Source organism: Durio zibethinus, chromosome 24, assembly GCF_047325235.1.
Source record: "Durio zibethinus cultivar Kanyao isolate XHJ-2024 chromosome 24, ASM4732523v1, whole genome shotgun sequence".
In the NCBI taxonomy this organism is placed as follows: Eukaryota; Viridiplantae; Streptophyta; class Magnoliopsida; order Malvales; family Malvaceae; genus Durio; species Durio zibethinus.
The window spans coordinates 16,249,797-16,269,815 of record NC_143185.1 but is presented as its reverse complement, the minus strand read 5'-3'; the positions used below and the strand labels follow the sequence as shown (position 1 = coordinate 16,269,815).

General features: G+C 27.8%; 2 protein-coding genes across 5 annotated transcripts; both read left to right on the top strand.

Annotated features, from left to right (window-relative positions):
• Positions 1-4,837: 4,837 nt before the first annotated feature.
• On the top strand, positions 4,838-9,726 carry LOC111316944 (uncharacterized). 4 transcript variants are annotated; one of them, XR_002693449.2, is made up of 6 exons: positions 4,838-5,206; positions 6,047-7,444; positions 7,980-8,177; positions 8,273-8,424; positions 8,609-9,148; positions 9,517-9,726. XR_002693449.2 is itself a non-coding variant. In XM_022919192.2 (6 exons), the coding sequence occupies exons 2-6, from the start codon at positions 6,076-6,078 to the stop codon at positions 9,462-9,464; spliced, it is 2,466 nt and encodes an 821-aa protein (XP_022774927.2). In that variant the 5' UTR covers positions 4,838-5,206; positions 6,044-6,075; the 3' UTR covers positions 9,465-9,507. The 4 variants fall into 4 exon arrangements, 2 of the variants coding, with proteins under 2 accessions (XP_022774927.2, XP_089609471.1); XR_016333047.1 differs by having other exon boundaries at positions 6,044-7,444; XM_022919192.2 differs by lacking the exon at positions 9,517-9,726 and adding an exon at positions 9,182-9,507 and having other exon boundaries at positions 6,044-7,444; positions 8,609-9,072.
• Positions 9,727-9,986: 260 nt separating this feature from the next.
• LOC111316946 (large ribosomal subunit protein eL30-like) lies at positions 9,987-11,816 on the top strand. The gene is made up of 5 exons (XM_022919193.2): positions 9,987-10,146; positions 10,261-10,366; positions 10,509-10,610; positions 11,414-11,482; positions 11,569-11,816. Exons 1-5 carry the CDS (start codon positions 10,126-10,128, stop codon positions 11,607-11,609), a joined length of 339 nt encoding a protein of 112 aa, XP_022774928.1. The 5' UTR covers positions 9,987-10,125; the 3' UTR covers positions 11,610-11,816.
• The last annotated feature ends 8,203 nt before the right edge of the window (positions 11,817-20,019 follow it).

Here is a 20,019-nt window from a genome sequence, read left to right as displayed (position 1 = left end):
ACCTCATGTATATATCAATTAAGGTATTTTAGATAAAAAAAATGCCTTAATTAATGTAGCAAATAAGGTATTTTTTCTCTTAAACGCCTTAGTTGATAATTTGTCAATTAAATCATTTCAATGAAAAAAATACTTTAATTTATGATCAATTAAGATATTTTTTCTTTGATTAATTAAGACGTTTCTTCTTTGAAGCACTTTAATTGTAACATAAATCATAAAAAAGTAAATTTTAAAAAAAAATTATACAAAGTCATTTAGGATTGTTTTTTAAAAAAGTAATGGATATATGATTAATTTTTTATTTATATTAAATTTAAAAATAAGGTAATTTTTTTAAAAAATTTTAAAATATTATATGAATAAATAAATTTTTAATTTTAAGATTTTAAATATTGTTAAAAATATAATTTTTTTATTAATCAAATTATCTTAAATCAAACGTAAAAAATAAATAAATTTATCATTAAATTTTTTAAAAAAAATTTATGGACCCGTCAAATCAAATGGGATGTTAAAGGAGTTGTGATTGCCTTCACTTTAAAAGAAAAATAATTATGGGAAAATGGCTGTGATCGACTTCACTGGGCCCATGAAAGTCCGATATCTAACTGGAGGTGCAGCACGATCAAAGTGTTTTCATCGCATTGTCTTTTTCTATCCAAACATGTTTACGGTGAGATTAACCCCTCTAATCTCAACCACAATTGATGTCGGTTGGTCATGCATATTTTTGGTGCAATAGTCATTGGTCATTCATTTTTTTATTCTTTAATTTTTATTATTAATACAAAAATACCCTTACAATTTTTACTTTTTTTCTTTTGATTTTTTTTAAATATTGAAATAATTTTTAAATTTAATATAATAAAAAAGTATTTGATATATTATTATTTTTATTAATTTATTAATTATTTATTAATAAAATTATTTTTTATATAAAAATAATTTATTAATTTAACAAGTGTTAAATAATTTAAATTTTTATTATATAAAATTTTAATTTAATGCCTTTAATGGTTTTTTTTTCATTACAATTTATTTCACCATCATGATTTTTTTTTTCATCCAAATGTATGCCACTATTGATTTTAATTTCATTATTGCAATAATAAATTTAACTTTCACTGTTACTTTTAATTTTATCAAAATCTATCTTTTCATTCAAATAGACGTTAAAATAGCAAAATTGTACCAAGCTTTGTTTAGAAGCAAGCAATAAAATTCTTTTTAAAGATGTTAATCTCATCTAAAATCAATAGGAAATCCAATTTTTTACCTTAATAAAGATGAGGATGGATATTAAATTTTAGGATGAAAATGAAAATAAATATGATTTTAAATATTTTTTTCAAGTACGGATACAGGAATAAGTATTATAGCATTGTACTTGTATTTTATATATATTTATAAATTAATAAATTAGTTTCTATTTAATAATATAAATTTTATTTTAGATTTATTTGAACTAATATAATTATATTTGAACAATACATATTTATAAAAAAAAACTTAAATGTGTAAGATAAAAAAAAACTAAAAACTAAAAACAAAAATTTATTTTTTAAAAAATCATAAATACGAAGATTATTTATATCTATTAAATATTAATGAGATAAAAATGATAAATTTAAAATACTCGTTAGAAAATAAGTATAAAAATAAGTATAATATAAAAAATCGTAGATGAAAAAAAAAAATCTCTCATACCTTACTCATTAACATCTTTAGCTTTTCCCTAGGTTTCTTTTTTTTTTTCAACAAGTTTCATGTTTTTTAAGTAAGAAAGAATTGCTTTGCAATGTGTAACAGTGTAATTTGAATACCCATAAAAATTTTATATATCATAAAAACAAACAAATAATATAAATAAATGAGAATTTATAATTGCTCCAACGACTTCCACCTATAGTTATCTCTTCCATATTAATACTCAATTATTTTTTACCTCTCATAATTGGTTTTTTTATAGGATTGCCTAATATTTATTAATAATTATTGAAGAAAATAAAAAGTTCAAAAATTAAAAAAAGGAAAAGTAATTCTTTTTCATGTGTAGAAATTTAGAAATTAATCATGGGAATCTTTTTCTAATATTTATAATTAAGATAATTGTATTTTGATTTCCTAAAGAAACTATTGCAAGTCAATCTTTTGCATTAGGTCTCAAATTATATCCACACTGTAATAACGTTTAATTATTTTTTAATATTTTAGATGAATTTACAAAAGTAGAACAATAAATATAGCCAAAAAAATGAAAAACCTTTAAGGAGGCATTTGCAATACTAAAAAATTAGAGGGTAAAAATGTAATTTTTATCAAGTTAAATATAAAAAATGATGCTTGTATTGTATTTTTTTATCAGATTGATAATTAAAAAAACAAAATTCTCATTTTCATACTCAAACTTTCATTCATTTTAACACTTAGGTACTTTAATCTAACACAGTTAATTTGCTTGCATGATATTAATAACCAATAAAATTATGATATATGATATAAATATCAAGTTATCATCGCATTATCTATTATTTATATCTATATTTAAATACAAAATTAAAAAAAAATTTAAATATATTTTTTTAATTCAAATTAAAAAAATTAGAGAAATATAAAAAATATAAAACATTTTTTATGTGACAATACTTGAAATGACGATGATTAGATATTTATAATACATGATATAATTTTATTCAATAGCAGTGTCACATTGAGCCGGTGGGAGCCATGGCCCTCCCCTCCCTAAGAATTTTGGAGGTTATTTATATATATATATAGAGTGTCATGTGAATTTTTTTAAAAATATATCTTTCAAAATAAATAAATGTTACCTTAAAATATAATTATTTTTAGTTACTTTTTGTTTATAACTTTTTAACTCATTGAATCTTAAAACAATAAAAGTATCACAATTTTTTTTCAAGTTTTAATTTTTAAACTTTAGCTTATTTAAAAATGAAAATTTTATATGAATAATGGGAAGGATCAATTTATCTTAATGTAAAACTAAAAAATTTTATACTTTTTGAACCATTAATTTTAGTTGATCTAGGGATAAAAGAGACAAGTGAAAAAGAGAAAAAAATAGTTTAATTTTATCACTTAGATCTATTAAAATCAATACTAAAAAAAATGTAAAACATTTTTGTGTAACTTGATCCCTCTTCCATGAATAATAACTTTCAAATTTAATATTTTTGTAAGTGGTAAAGATTTTTTTATATAAAATAATTTATTTATTTTTTTATAATGTCAATAAATAGACTAAACATTTTTTATTTGAGATGTAGTAATTCAAATTCTACTCGATAACGAATTATACACTAATCACTAAGTTAAATATTCATTTTTGTGTAACTTGATCTTTCTTCTATGAATGATAGCTTTCAAATTTAATATTTTTGTAAGCGGTGAAGATTTTTTTAATGTAAAATAATTTACTTATATTTTTATAGTGTCAATAAATAGACTAAACACTTTTAATTTGTGGTGAAGTAAATCAAATTCTACTTGATGAGGAATTATGCACTAATCATTAAGTTAAATATTTTAGTGTAAATAAATTCAACATTTTAACAAAAAAAGATAAAATAACAAAATATATAAATTTTTAAGTAAAATTTGTGAAGTTCACTACTAAAAATGAGTTGCATGAATACTATATCAAAATTAATATTCATACAATAATTTAAGAATTTTGATTTGATTATTTACTTGCAAATTTTAAAAACTTTAAAGTAACAATGTATTAATCTATTTATTAAGTTTTATTAATCTAATTGATTTTAATCTTTTAATTTTTTTGCATTACTTTTATTAGAAACTTTCGTTATTTCATGAAAAATTATATCTAATTAATTTGTCTTATGAAAAATACTTAAGATTAATTGAAAAGTTGACTTAATTAGTTATTTTGAATGATAAAAAAATTTAATAATAGAGACGAATAACATGAATTGATAAAAATAAAATTTTAATTAAATATTTATTTTTATTATAATTTATTTTTAATTTTATATATAAAACATATTCATCCGCATATGTAAATGATTGTATATTTGCATACGTACTTGGCCCTTTAATAAAATTCTAGGTCCATTACTAATTTTATTTGATATTCATACTACGTTTTAACTTTGATAACAAAAAATGTATAATACAAAAGACATTTTGCATATTAACCCTTTTTATTATAAATAAAGCATCACGTGAGTAAAGCATGAAATGAAATCCCCACAAAAATTAGCCAAAAAAAGTCTCCTAGAGAATAGATATGTTAATTTTATTCATATCTAATGAAGAATTTAATTTTTTATTTGAATGAAATGAGTATTACATTATAGAAAATTAGATGGATAATAATTTAAATTTTTATTAATATGAAGATAGAGATAAGTAATATAATATTCATTCTATGTATAGATATATTTATACATATTTAATAAATAAATTTTTTATTAAATAATATAAATTATTATTTAAATTAATTAGAATTAATATAATTTTATTTAAAAAATATATTAAAAAATATATTTATAAAAAATTATATAAATGTGTAAGATAAAAATAAAAAAATAAAATTTTTTTTATTTTTATTTTTTAAAAAAATTATAAATATAAAGATTACTGATATTTATAAAATATTCGTGAGGTCGAGATAGATTATAAAAATAAATTTAAATTATTTATCGGATAGAAATATAAATATGTATATAATATAAAATTTGAAAAGGGCGAATCCATCCGTTACCCTACCCATAGAAACATAGGGGTAATTTGGGCATTTGATAATAACTAAAATCAGTATTTCTAAATGGATTTGGCCTCGTATTTTACGATTCGATGTCACCAGACACAAGTTATTTAAAACCCTAATTTCACTTTTCTCTTTATTTTTCTTCCACATTTGTCTCTCAAAATCCAAAAAAAAAAAGAAAAATCCAATTTACAAGAAACAAAAAAGAATCAATTTCCCAATAGCCTTTCACTTATAAAACTCGTTTTTATTTGCCATTATTTTTTTAATTTTGTTTTATTTTCTCATTTTTCCTTGTTTTAGATAATTTTGTCTATGTTGAAAACTAGGGTTTGCTCCAATGGTGGGTTTTGTGTGTTGAAATTAGGGCATTTCAGATAAAATTTTCACCTACTTTCTCCTTTGAAGGAAACGTGGGTTCTCTTGGCTTCCCAAAAATATAATCCTGTGAGTAATCTATTTATTATTGGATTGTTTTTTGTTCATGATTGATTTTTGGGATGATTGTTTCGTTTCATTAGTTTCTTGATAAAGTGGCCTTTTTTTTTTTTCTTGGTAAAGAGATTTTTCATTTTTGAAGCTAGGAAATGGGAAATTTTGGGCCGGAAAATGATTATAGTACTGTGTTTTGCCTCTTAATTTTGTTGTGTAGTGGGGCATTATGGAATTAAGATATTTTGTGGGTACCAAAATTTTATTTTCTTGCAAAAAAAGAAGGAATTTTCTTTTTGACTTCCTGAAGAAAGTTCTTTTAATAAATTTTACTCCATTATAATGGGTTTATCCTATATGATATCACATTTTAACCAATGATTACATGAATGAACTACTAGAAAGGAGAAATGCCATTTTTTTTTTTTTTTACATCTTAGGGGGCCAGGGGAATTTGCTGTTGGTGATATTTTGTCCGGGCAAATAAGACTAAGTTCATTTATGGTGTTAGAGGTTAACTCAATTCTTTTGGTTCTTTTTTGTTTTTTTTTTTTTTCCTTTTGATATTCTCCATGAAGTTTTGTAATATTAAGGGTTCATTTATGGGGAATGATTTTCTTTGCATTGCTGCATTTATTCAAATTGCTTAAACAATTAGATATTTTGCCTTTGGCTCCATTATTGCATATGGATTATAAGTATGATTAACTTCATTTTGCAATTTAACATGTTTTCTTTGGCCTTGTTTCTATCAATCATGGTTGCTCTCTTTCTACTGCACATGTTTTACTAGAATATTTTCTTTTTGGATCTTCTGGTGAATGACTGTGTGAGGAATATGATGTTATCAAGTAGGTTTTGAAGGTGAGTTTTGGTTGGAAAAGATGTCATCAAGGTATCAAATACTTGGTGATCGACCAATTGATCAATGGAGGGTTACAGAATTGAAAGAAGAACTTAAGAGGCGGAAATTGACAACACGGGGCTTGAAAGAGGATTTGGTAAAACGTTTGGATGAAGCCCTTCGAATTGAAAGGGCAAATACTCCAGATGAAGCATATAATGGTTTTAATTCTGATCCCCAGCCTATAGTTGAGGGAGGGATTGAAAAATCTGTGCCGGTTGTTGCTGAGACAGTTAAGGATGCTGTGGATAATGGTAGTAGTGGTATTGAGAAGGGGAGTGGGGTAAAGGTTCAGGTTGACATTAATGATAGAGCAGCTGCATTGGGTCATGGAGGAGTTCAAGGAAGGGACATATTGGTGGAAGAGGAGTCCGTTATTCAAACTGCCACAGTTCAGAATGAGATAACGGTTACCAAGACTGTGGTATGTGACGTACCATTGATTGGACAAGATTTGCAGAGCTTGGGACAGGAGGAGATTGTGAATTCTAATATCCAAGTGGAGTATGAGGATCTGAAGCCCCAGGTGGAGGATAAGGATCCAAAGCCTCAGGTGGAGAGTGAGGGTCCAAAGCCCCAGGGGGAGAGTGAGGGTCCAAAGCCCCAGGTGGAGATTGAGAGTCCAAAGCTTCAGTTGGAGAATGATAATCCAAAGGCCCTGCTGGAGAGTGTGGGTTCAAAGCCTCAGCTGGAGAATGATGATCTGAAGCCCCAGCTGGAGAATGAGTGTTTAAAGGCTCCACATGAGGATGACATGCGTGACTCTTCTACTCCTAACAACCAGGTATCTGAGGTCAGCACTATTTTAGGGTTTCAAGTAAAATCTGATTCTATTTCTACTGATTCTGTGTCAATTAATGAAAAGATTGAACTAAAGGATAATATAATTGCTGATAATGTCAAATTAGACCTAGATGTTGTTAAGCTGGAGATGGTGGAACCATCATCCAGCAATGTTGTCCCAATTAGTGGTGAATCACATCCAATGGATGTTGAAGAGCCACTTGAGAACAAGGTGATTGTTGATGAGGGAGATAACAAGAATGTTACAAATGCAGACATGGCCAATAAAAATGACAGTGCGGGGATGGGGTACTCAGAAAAATTAAATTTAGATAGAAGTTCTGGTGATGACTCTATGGAGGAGGATGTGCTTGAGAGTAAACAAATTGATTCAAAATGTAGTACTGGTGAAATGGGAGAACAGAGTGAGAAAAATGAAGTGTCTATTATAAAGGATGAAGGTCCCGTTGGTGTTGTAGGAGATGGTTTATCTGCTGATAAAGAGGACGTCTTTGTGGAGAATAAGAGCTGCTCTTCTGTTCCTGCTGAGAAAAGAAAGACTCATTGTAAGTGACAGTGGCTTGCAATTGTTAATGTCCTCGTTTGCATGTCTGCATGCTTCTACTGTACTGATAGCATTTTGAAACTAAGGTGATAACATGATAGTGCTTGTACTTAACAGACATGCTTAAGACAACTTATTTAAGTTGGTTTTTTGAAATTTGCTCTGCTCCAGTTGTACTCTTGGAATGTGATGATTGATTTAATTTTTTGTATTCAATAGTCGTAGACAGTTTCGGTGCATGTCATGTGCTTTACATATTATGAGAGAGCTTTACTTGTTAAAACACTGCATTATCTGTTTTTTAAGTTAATATCTATAGTTTTTGGCTAGAAATTGCTATAATGTTCAATCCTATGCTTTTCTATTTTGGTTTTTGCCTCTGCCTGGACGATAGAATTTCTAGGTATATTTTATGACATTGAGTTTGTTCTGTTTTTGAGGAATAAATTTCAAAATTTCGCTCTTTAGTGGGAATGAAACAGGTAGTTTGCTTCTGGGTGAATGAGCAATTCTCACCAGATGAGCTGTCTTTACAGATCAGGAAGCTGTTGGGAACAATGAGCCTTCAAAAAGGCGCAAATGGAACTCTGAAAGAATAAAAGTTCCAGAGCAGCAAGGCTCTAATCTTGTACCCACCACCACACCTAAGTACACTACTCATCCTCCTGCTTTTAAACGTAACTTCTCTAGATCAGACTCCAGTGCTAGTGAAGATACACCTAAGGATCGAGTTGGTGAGTTGTCATTTCTCAGTCAACTGTAAAACTAATTCTACTGATTGTTGCTTCAACATATAGAAGGTTTCTGTTTCATCTTTCTTATTTGGCAGTTCCTCCATCACAAAAACTTCCAACCACTTCACTCAGAATTGATAATTTTCTGCGCCCTTTTACCTTGAAAGCTGTGCAAGAACTTTTAGGGAAAACTGGAACAGTTACGAGCTTCTGGATGGACCACATTAAGACCCATTGCTATGTTACTGTAAGACTTATTGCTTTGTTTCTAACTCCCATCTCTTTTGTTATTGTATAATAATTTTATCTCTCCTGATACTTTTGTTGTCTGTTGATTGATTAAGTTTTCATTTTGGCATCTGTGACTTTTGTGTGTTGGGCTAATTCAGTAGATCTAATCTACTGTATGGGGAATTACTTTTTTGATGCAGTATTTATCTGTGGAAGAAGCAATTGAGACACGAAATGCTGTTTACAACCTGCAATGGCCACCTAATGGTGGACGTCTATTGGTGGCTGACTTTGTTGATCCCCAGGAAGTTAAAATTCGGCTGGAGGCTCCACCTCAGACTCCAACTACTCCTAGGACTTCTGGTTCTACTGCTTCTCAAGCTCAGCCAACTTCTCAGCCCCAGCCCTCACCTCGTCAACAGGTTTCTAGACAGCAGCTTCCACCGCCTTCTGCACTTCCACCACCACCGCCTTTGTCTAACCCACCACAGGTTAGAGAACGGCTTCCTCTGCCACCGCCACCTCCAGAGAAACTAGATCCTCCTATTGTCACTCTGGATGACCTGTTTCGCAAAACCAAAGCAACTCCTCGGATCTACTATTTGCCTCTGTCAGAAGAACAAGTTGCAGCAAAGCGAGCAGCACATGGCAGAAACACCAAGCAGTAGGGATCAGGCTATAATTTTATCCCTGGCTGCTCTTAGGATATTCTTGTCGGTTGGTCTGTATGTTAGACAATGGTAAGAAAGTATTACATAATTGCATCTTTGCAGGTCTGCAGGTGTTGCTTTTTGGAAGGAATTGTTCCAGCCATGCGGAGGGAACTTGTTCGGTGACGGATTTTGGTTTTCTGATAGCTGCTTTGGGCTGAGTTTTAAATTCTGTTTCACATTAGAATCCTTCAAACTTAAAGCTATCCTTACTAATGGATTGATACTTCTTTGTTCGAAGTTGGTTTTCCTATTGAACAATAGTCCCTACTTTTATGAAGAATCTAATACCTACTTTTATGAAGAATCTAACTTCTTTTGGATGATGTTTTGTGCATCCCTCTGATATTATTGCCTTCTCTAATTCAATTTACTCTATGGTTTTGTTCTATGTGTAGATTCAGGTTTGGAATTATAATTCGAAGGATGGGGTAGGTTGCTGGTTTGGGCCCTGTGGAGCTATTGATCTTGATGTTCATATCCTCAAACATAAGTCATTATTATTAATTACAAATATGTAACAAATAAATAGCACATCTTACCATTTTAAAGGGAAGGAATGAATCCTCCTAAAGGCCATAATAAAACATTTATTCCCATATAATAAATCTTTCAAAGACAACATTTAAATTAATAGAGAAATAAATAAGGAAGAACAAAAAATATATAATGCTTGAAGGATCTCATAAATTTTTTATTGCGAGTCCCTTTAAATCTGGGATTCACTATAATTATAGATTAAAAATTAAAATTTATGGTGAAATGACAGAAATTTAAATGACAAATTTAAAGAGGAAAATAAGAAAAGATTTCTCTTACTTACTGGACCATTAAGGTGATTTTGGGTTGGATCATGAGGATAATTCTTTTAGCCCAATACTCAACCTAAACAGGAAGCCACTAAAAACCCTAGAGTCGGGGATCAATATACTTGTTGGATTTGTTAGGGGAAAAGGAAACCCTCAGCAGTCGAACCCCGAAAACACCAACTAAAAATATCAACAAAAATGGTGGCCGGCAAGAAAACGGTGAATACTCTTTGTTATCTTCTTTGTTTTTTGTTGATCCATTTTCATAATGTACAAAAAGAGATTGGAATCAGCTTCTTTTTTTTTTTTTTTGTTTTATTTTGGATTTAACAGAAGAAGACCCATGAAAGCATCAACAACAGGCTGGCTCTCGTTATGAAGAGTGGAAAATACACTCTTGGTTATAAAACGGTGCTTAAATCTCTTAGGACCTCCAAAGGTTCTACACTTTTTGCATTTTTCTATCTGGGTCTAATTTCCTTTTCTTTCTGTCTTTCTTAATTATTATATGAGTTGCTCTTAGATTTTAAATATGTGATTTTTTTAATGTATAAATTTTGGGTTTTGTTGATATTTGATAGGGAAGCTGATTCTTATTTCGAATAATTGTCCACCGCTGAGGAAATCTGAGATTGAGTACTATGCCATGCTTTGTAAAGTTGGGGTGCATCATTATAATGGAAGTGAGTGTTTTTCTTTTTTCCTGTTGCTTTGCAAAGGCCTTCCTTTTATTTTTCTAATATTTGTATTATGGATTTATGGTACGGTAGAAATTGATTTTGAGTGTGGTTTCTTTCATTTCTGCTAAATTGGTCTGTTTAATGGTTGTGTGGTTGTTTCCTTTGTTCAATTTTGCGTGGACTCGAATTGTTATGAGTGCGTTTTTGATGAATTACAGATATCTTAGCTTATTAGTCACTGAATAAACACTAAAATGGTTAAAATAGAAAAAAAATGGCTAGCATCATTCTTAATGTTCACTGTATATATAATAGGTAAAGTTAGTAGGATACCTACCCTTTTCATCATCTTATTGCTCCAATATGATTCGATGAATTTGAAATTAAAATTTTCTTTGGGGATTCGCATCTTATGTAATTAAGATCTTGTTTAATAATTTCTGTTGAATAGATTAGCTTTCTCTCGAATAACCTAACTCTGCAATATCCTTATTGGCTATCTAGAATTCCTTTAGTCAGTTGTTTGAGATGTTATTCCTGTAGATGGCTATGATATATATCCACTTTCCACATGTATCTAGGCTTGAGTTGAATGAATCTCGTGTTGAACTGTTAATACTTCTCTGCATATGCTTATTATCTACTTTGGCTTAATGGGAGCTTGTCTATATTCATTTGGGTAGACTATGAGTCAAAATAGACATATTTTTTGACAAACATGGTTGATTGATCTTAGGATTCCTTTACTAGTTTTCTCCCTCCTATTAGTCAAATGTCTCGAAGCTAATCTCTCTTTAATTCTTCAGACAATAATGATCTTGGAACTGCTTGCGGCAAGTACTTCCGTGTATCCTGCTTGAGTATCATCGATCCAGGTAACACCATATTTAAATTCTGTTGAATTCTGTTCTCTACATTTGATCATTGTGGATTACTAACTGTTGCTTTCTCTGCTCTGCAGGTGATTCTGACATCATCAAGTCTCTACCTGGTGACAACTGAGTTGATCAAGTTTAGCTTCTCTCATTTGACAGTAGAATGATATTTCTTTCTTATTATATTGCTTCTCTTTGCACTCTTCCGCTTTTAATAATATTTGATACACGATGGTTCTTTCTTAATGTTGTGGATGATCTAAGCCAAAAATTGTAGCTTAAAAATACCAATTTTTGTTTAGTTAAAGAAGATGCCGCTGGGTTTTCGTTATAATGGTGCTTGATCCTATAAGAAATGTTGCTCGTGTAGGTACAGGTTCTCTACTTGGTTTTAACCTTTTAATTTATGCACTTACATCCCTCATTTTATTTCGTACAGTTGGATTTGGCTTGTGTTTTAGTATTAGACTCGAATGGTAAATGTCTGCGTCTGCGTGTTTTATAAGTTAGGTTCAAATCTCTTCTCTGAAATCGAAAATTTTGGTTTGGGTTAGAAAATGTGGATGTTAGAAAAGGAAAATCGAGGAAATGGTAAATTTTACTTGAAATGTCATTCACTCAATAAGAAGTAATTTATTATTATCTTATGGTTGCTGAAAGAAAAGGAAAAATTAATCTAGCTTTAACTTTTTTTTTTTTTTTTCATTTCGTAGGTCTATTTACAGACAGGGTTACTCGTTTGATTCAGAGGTTTGGCTTTATCTCAAATTGGGCTTTGGACATGAGTTTCGAAATCTTAATTTGGTTTTAAAATTTATTTTATCTAATTGCAATTACAAAATTTATTTAAAAGTAAAATAGTTTAGTATTTTATATTTTACGTACATTTTCATCTTTTATTTTTAATATTGTGTCATTGAGCGTCATTCATTTGTTATGTTCGGTATTATTTGTATACTTGTCATATAAGAATCATTCATTTGTTATGTCAGATATTATTTATCATTGACTATAGATGACATACTTAACTAGAACTTAGGCAGTTATGAATTTATGATATTCATAAATTCAGTTAATTGTAGATAAATATATTTTATTTTTTGTATCTTTTAAATTTTAAGTTTATATTTATATTTGTTATTTATTAATTATAAATCAAATTTAAATCGAATGAATCTAATTATTCATGAATTTAATTATTCAAAACTATATGATATTCATGAATTCAATTAATTGTGAATAAATGTATTTAATGTTTAATATAATTTAATATTAACATATTTATTAGATATTGTAAATATACATGAATCAAATCCATTAATCTCAACTATAAGTTCTCACTATAATCAAGGCTATAAAAAGCTCCCACAGTTTCACAATCAATAGTTATTCCTTAGACAAACTCTCCCTTCTACCCAACGCATAGACAGGTTTGCCTTGGGAGGTTACCGATGGGCAATCTAATCTTCAAATTACATAAGCAAAATAAAAAAAAAAAAAGTTATTTATGAGTAAATAAGCAAATAAAAAATTTTTTTTTTGGCTATAATTTTTAAACATCGAGACATTATAAAAAATTCACTTTTCATTTCTTATTTTTTTTTATTAGTCTTGTTTTTTTTAATAGTGAATCATTATTCATTTTTGGTAAAAGAATACAAATTCAAAAATTTTGAATGACAAATATAAGTAGTTAAATGTTTCATTATTAATAATAGGCGTTAAACTGCTCTTTACTACTTGCAAAAGAGGATGTTCTTTACAGTTATTTGATAGATACAAAAAAAGGATATTCTGTATATAGGAATAAAGGTTAAATTGCATTTTAACAAAATAAGAACATTAGCAACTGTTTGACAAAATGAGAACATTAGAGCAGTAATTTTGCTATTTAACAAAATGGGAATAGTAATGTTCATATGGTTGTGTACTTAAGTAGTGTGATAGATAAAAATGTCAAACTTGTTTGGTTCAATCTTGTGAAATATACATTGGTTTCTAGGGTTGAGGTAATTATCAGTTGCGAAGTGAAGCCACCCATTTGAGAAAGTTTTGTTTTGTTTTTTTTTCTTTTTGGTGTGAATGTAGTGAACATGCTATTCCATTTGTTGTTGATTCATCTTGGTGCTAGTGTTCTGAATAGAGGATTTTGTTTTTTGTTTTACGATTGAAAGGGTCAAATCCATTTAACAAGCTAGAATGAAGTGTTTAGCAAATGTTCCAAGAACATGTTGTATAAAGAGTATGAATGGTATTGATTAGGAATATAATCAAGATTTCTTGAATAATAGCTTGACATCAAAAGAAATAATCACAAAGGATAACTCAGGCAAGGAAAATTACAATGCTTGATTACTTACGGTTTAAACATTTGAACACTCAATTTATTACCATAACATTGACATCTTAAACAAAAATTAATCAAAGAGATCAAAGTTGAGAGATTTAAATATCTCCATCAATTCTGAATACTATAAAACAAATATATTTTAAAAAATAAATCATTCAAAATTTGAGGCAGCTACTATGTATGAAAAAATAGTATAATCCAATCAATAAAGCACATACCTAGAAATATATTCAATTAACATAAGCAGAAAAATCAATACTTGAAAACAAAAAACTATAAAATAAAAAAAATCATACTTAAAACATAGTTGCATTGAAAAAAATGAAGCAATTAAATGATGACCATTGTTTTATTTTGAGTTTTAATAAAAGCAAATAGGCAACGCAATAGGATGTGATTAAAATATTATAAAGCATAATATTTTTTTTTTTACCAAAATGTAAGATGTTCGGACATTGGTTGGGTTCATTGTACATTGAAAGAGTGGGAGGTCATCAACTGAATCTGATTTTGAACTTGAATATTTGATTTCAATAACTTCAATAGGTTATTGCTATTGGTCATTTGCTTGTTTCTTTGTGGGAAAAAATAATGTGAATTTAATTTGTCATTTTAATATACTTTAATATTAAAAAATAAGGAGTTACCTCTTCTTATTTGTAGGTCAACAATTATTAGTAAAGTAAAGGTTTTGTCATAAAAATAAACATTATATGTGACATCATGGTTATATTTAAACATAAGGAAGTCACCCAATTCGATTTTGTGGACAATGATAAAGTTTTTTCATCTATTGTGAAAGAAAATATTATTATTCACTTGTATCAAATCCATTCTAAATGCATTTGAAATTAGACTTTTAAGGTAAGTAGTATTTGGAGTTTCAACATTTGTTGTGTAACGATTAACGAACGTTGTTGGCAAACACCAAAAGTTTTGTTCAATTTTATTATTTGACGAAAAAAAATAACTTCAAGTATTTTATATTGCACAAATAAAGTTAGACATGAATGTTTTAAATCAGATATAGAATGCCTTCCATATAGGCATTTACATAAGTAAAATAAAATGTTTCATTTTTCTCAATTCAGTAATAAATATTGCAATATTATCAACACAAACATACAAAGAAAATGCAATGCAAAAAGAAATTAAATCAAGAAAAAAAAAGATTCCTGACCATAAAATGAACAAATAAAAATAGGTTTCAAAATTTGTTTTGTAAAATCCACCTGAAAAGAAATAATAGTGTTTCTTTGGTGATCTTGAAAGGTTGAAAGATAAAAGATATTGAAAACATAATTAGGCTTAAAGAGAATCCTTAGAAGCATAAAGTCTAAGCCTTTTGCTGATAAGTGAAACCTTGTTAGTGTTTACTAGACCTAATTTCAAAAAAAAATTATATGAAAAGCTAAATAACATAAATTATTCAAATTCACATCTCTTTCCATCTAATCCCACTCTCTAAAAGCAAAACTCGAAAACAAAAGTGAAAAATTTCTATTACTAAATTTATACATTTTTTGCATGTGTCTAGTCTATGGTATTAAAGAAAAAGAGAGCTATACAATTTATAAGTTTGGGTTTGAATTTTATTCTTTGATGAAGTAAGGTTAGAGAGAGAAAAAAATCTATTTGTTTGTTCTATAAGTATTATAAATTAAGCAAAAAATTCAAGAAACAATTGAAGAAATATAATTTGAATAGCATATATGCATGAGAATTTATACATGCATCACATTTTTGAAAAAGTTTGAAAATTTTTTTAAAAAAATTACCATAGAAGCTTTTGAGAAATATATTAGAATGATCACTTTGAATAATTCTAAGATGTTATTTTGTCTAGGTAAAGCTGCGCCATTTGGTTTGTGTTGATTAGCCATTCTGTAGTTGAAGATCTTCATAGAGTGTTTGTCGTTCTTTTTTATTTTTTTACTATTGGGAGAATGTGAAATGTTAAGAGAGATGTTTGAGATTTTCAAAAGAGTTAAAATTTTTTTGATTTTTTTAATCATTTGTAAAAAAATTAGTTAGTGAAGTTTCACGTTTAAGCCCAAGATCAATCGAATTCTTTTTTATTTGATTATTTTCTGAGTTTACATATACTGGGCTTAATGTTAGGAGACATGGTAGTAAAAAATGGGTTGCCTGAGTATAAAATTTAGGTCACTCTTTTGTGTATTTCTTTCTTCTTTTTTACTTTTGTAAATTTTTTTGTAAAGTATTCTTTTGCTAGTCATAAGTGTTAAATTTAGATTTTTTATAGTGAAAGAAAAATAATTTAAAAAAGGTGAATATAAATTTTAAAAAATTATTAAGTACTATAATCACTTTTTAATGAATAGACTATAGTTAAAAAATGTATTTAAATTGATTAATATAAACTATCCGTGGATAGTGTGTACATCTTTATGAAGAATGAATAACCTAAGTATCTTTGTACAGTGTCAAATTATCATAAACCAGTAAGTGAATTGGAAACAAAATATTGTATCATTGATGTTTGTGGTGCATCATCTAATGAAGTATAGAAACAGTACTGTAAAAGAAAGGCTTAAGTTTAGACTATGTGCTTAGCCTATTTTTATAGTATTAATTTCTTGTAGTTTTTTTTTTTTTGTTTTCTATCAATTTTTTTCAAGTTAGATATATAGCGGGCAACATAGATATATATATCAGCAAAGCTAAAAAAACTCATTCACTATCATAACAGACTAAAGAAAAGTATAATTGAGAAACCATCATCATAATAGACCAGAGAAAAGTCTAATTGGAAAACTATTTTTCATATAGTGTTATACTTAGCAAACATAAGAATAACTACTTTTATTCTAGTTTTAAACTTAAGCAATAACACAAAAAAAAAAAAAAAATTAAAGTTAAAGACTAAAAAACCATTTGTATAAGAGGAAGTTTTTTTTTTTTTTAATAAATTAACGTTGTTATGGACTACATTCATATAAGAGTATCTTGATTTTAGTTGGAGTGAAACTAAGGAGATTTGGAATAGAAACTTGTTTGATTCTTGCTTTAGCGATGATAATACATTCAGCAGGGTTTTAGGGAAAGGTCTTAATGTTTACTCTTTGATTTTCATACATTTGTTTATTTAAATACTAAATGTTGAAGAGACATGAGATTGAAGTGTGTTATATTTATAAAAAAATTAAACAAATGAGTAAATGGCATACTTTTTTTTTTTAAGTTGTTTGGTTTCTAGAATGTCCAAGTTACATAAAATTTGGTTGCAGAGCAAAAGGTTATGTATGTTTTAACTATGATAGTAATTAGTAATTTTGTTGCTTGTTATAAAAAAGTGAGTGGAACAGAATTATTGAAGTTAAAATAGATTTAAAATTTTGTAAAAAAAAGGTTTTTATAACCTACCTTTATAGCTTATAACAATTGCACTTATAACTATGACAACTATATTTTCAATGTCCTAATATAGTTGTTTGTCATTGATTTGCAATAATTTTTTTTCTCAGATGATTACTCTCATATTATAACTTTTGATCATAACATGCATGGCATTATTTAAAAAAAAAAATGTAGAATGTTCATAAGGGGTATTACAATATCATACAAAACAATTTATGTAAAGTTATTTAGTTATTTAAGCTTTATTTGTACCTTAGCATCTACAACAAGAAAATCTGAAGTCATGAGTTGATTTGTTTTAAGATTTATTAAATCTCAAATGTGTGCTGCTCTAACATTTATGATCAGGTTATGATTAATTTGTAACAATTGTGATAAAAGACAGCAAGTCATAGTTGGTCAACTACAACAAAAAATCATTTGTAAAAAAAAAATTAATATATGGTCCAACATATGATACGAAGAATCAAAGAAAGAGAAAAAAGTAGTTTATAAATATATAAAGGTAACGACAGATTATAACCAGTTAAAACACATAAAAGAAAAAAGAAGAAAAAAAATAATCATAATTGGAAGGATGCTAAAGCAAATACATTTAAAAGGATATTAAGCTTTAATATGCATAATATTACTTGTAGGATTCAAAAATCAATTTCAAATGCATAAAAGAATAAATAAGAATAATCATAAGAACAAGCTCATAAAAGCTAATATATTTAAAAAGACAGTACGATTTAAAATGCATATTATTTGCATAATTTACAAATGAGTTTCATGTGATAACCTACCAAAAACAAAATATATTCTTAAGTGTTACTGATTGTTTACTTACCAAATTTGGACCATAGATATGTCATATAGATTAAACATTTTTAGTGTAGACATAACAAAGTTTGGAAATGGAGCAATGCAATTATCATCATTACAACAATCATGATTTACAATTATGACAACTTTTCTAGAAAAGAACTTAAAAAAACAAACTATGTGCAGGACATATAACAACAATAAAATTTAATGTGTAAAAACCCGGATCCAAATTGATAAAAATTTTCTTATATGTAATGTTTTTCTGTTTAGAATTGCTTATGCCATAGTCAATTTAGATCAAAATTTTTAGAGCATGATGAGATGTCATTCTTAATAAAGCAACATATAATTGACCATATGTAAATACATGTTTGGGTAAGTATAAACCCATAATATCTAGTGTTTGCATTTGACTTTTATGTATTATCATAGTATAACATAATATGACAAAAAACTATTTTCTATTAATGACAAAAGGTAGTTTTTAATCCTTAATTATCATGACAATTCTAAGTATAAAGACATTTTTATTAGTATGAGCACCAGTTATGATTTTAATTTTTATGACATTGCAAGCTAATTGGGTGACCAAGAGTCTTATTCCATTACATAAACCAAAAGTTTGGTTCAAGTTGCTAAAAAGCATTATAATACAGTCAATTTTCAAGTTATGCTCATAGGTGAGGATGCTTGGGAATTTAAAATAGTTGAGGAATTCATGAGGGTATAACAAATCTGTATCTAATAAAAAATTTGATATTTTTGAAATTGTGTCAGAACTATAATAGCACCTACTAAATCTCGAAACTAAGTCAAGCATATAAGCATTAATAAAATCAATTGTGTCATTAAATGGTGTAACAATTACTCTTTAGCTTAAATAAAATGAATAAGCAAAATTAAATTGAAAATTAATGTAAACTGCTAAGGATATAGTAATTATAAGATCATCTAAAACAAGAATTAATAATTCATCAGGTATTTTAATCTATGATGCTTTTTATTCATCTCTATATGAAATAGTTTCAATCTTGCCATCACTAATGTCTAACAACCAATTTGTAAAAGTTTCAAGTTCAACTTTTGATTCTTCATTAAAATCATTTATGAGCAACCTCATATTTTTTTCGAGTATGAAAATCTTGTAATGTTGACACAAAATATATTGATTTAGTGTAGCATTGACAACATCAATTCTTGTTCTAGATTTGATCACAAGTAGTATTTGCCTAAAATCCTCTCCGAACATCATAGTTAACCCTTCGAACACATTTTTAAAATATTTATTCAGAGCTTTAAAGCAATTTTTATGCATCACAAAAGCTTTATCCTAAACAATTTTTCATTAACCTTGCTAACTATGTCCTTTTCTTGATTTCACATGTTAAACAATCAATGATATCAAGAAGGATTTAGAATCTTGAATAAGTTGTTCTGTTTCCAAATTAAACAAAAGATATCATGTAAGATGAAGCCACAATAAGAATTATTTTTCCCAATGGCCTCATGCAAGATATTGTGTTCCATAAATATGTTTTTCCAGTTCTTCCATGACTATAAACAAAAACATCTTTCATTGTTGTCAATGGACAGTTTAATGACTTTATAAACTTGAATTTGTTCTTGATTTAGATTGGACAACAACTGTAGATGTTGTTAACAAAGTTGCTAAATTATATATTATTCTACCTATAGACTTTTCACTCTGTCTTTTTTTCAACATCATTTCAGTTTTGTACCAAACCTATTGAGTTAGAAAATCTGCATATAATAATGTTTTGGCACTTTCATGCTTTTTGTTAGTGGCCATGTGAAAATAGTCTTATGCACATTGGGTCTTTAAATTACTTTAGACAATGTTTCTTAGTCAGAAAAATAAACACTGTATTCACCTAGCAAGTGAATGACTAGTCTTTAAACTGATGGTTTTCTGTGATGAATTGAAAATTCAAATAACCTCCAACATGCCTCATAACTAGAAAGATATTGACAATCC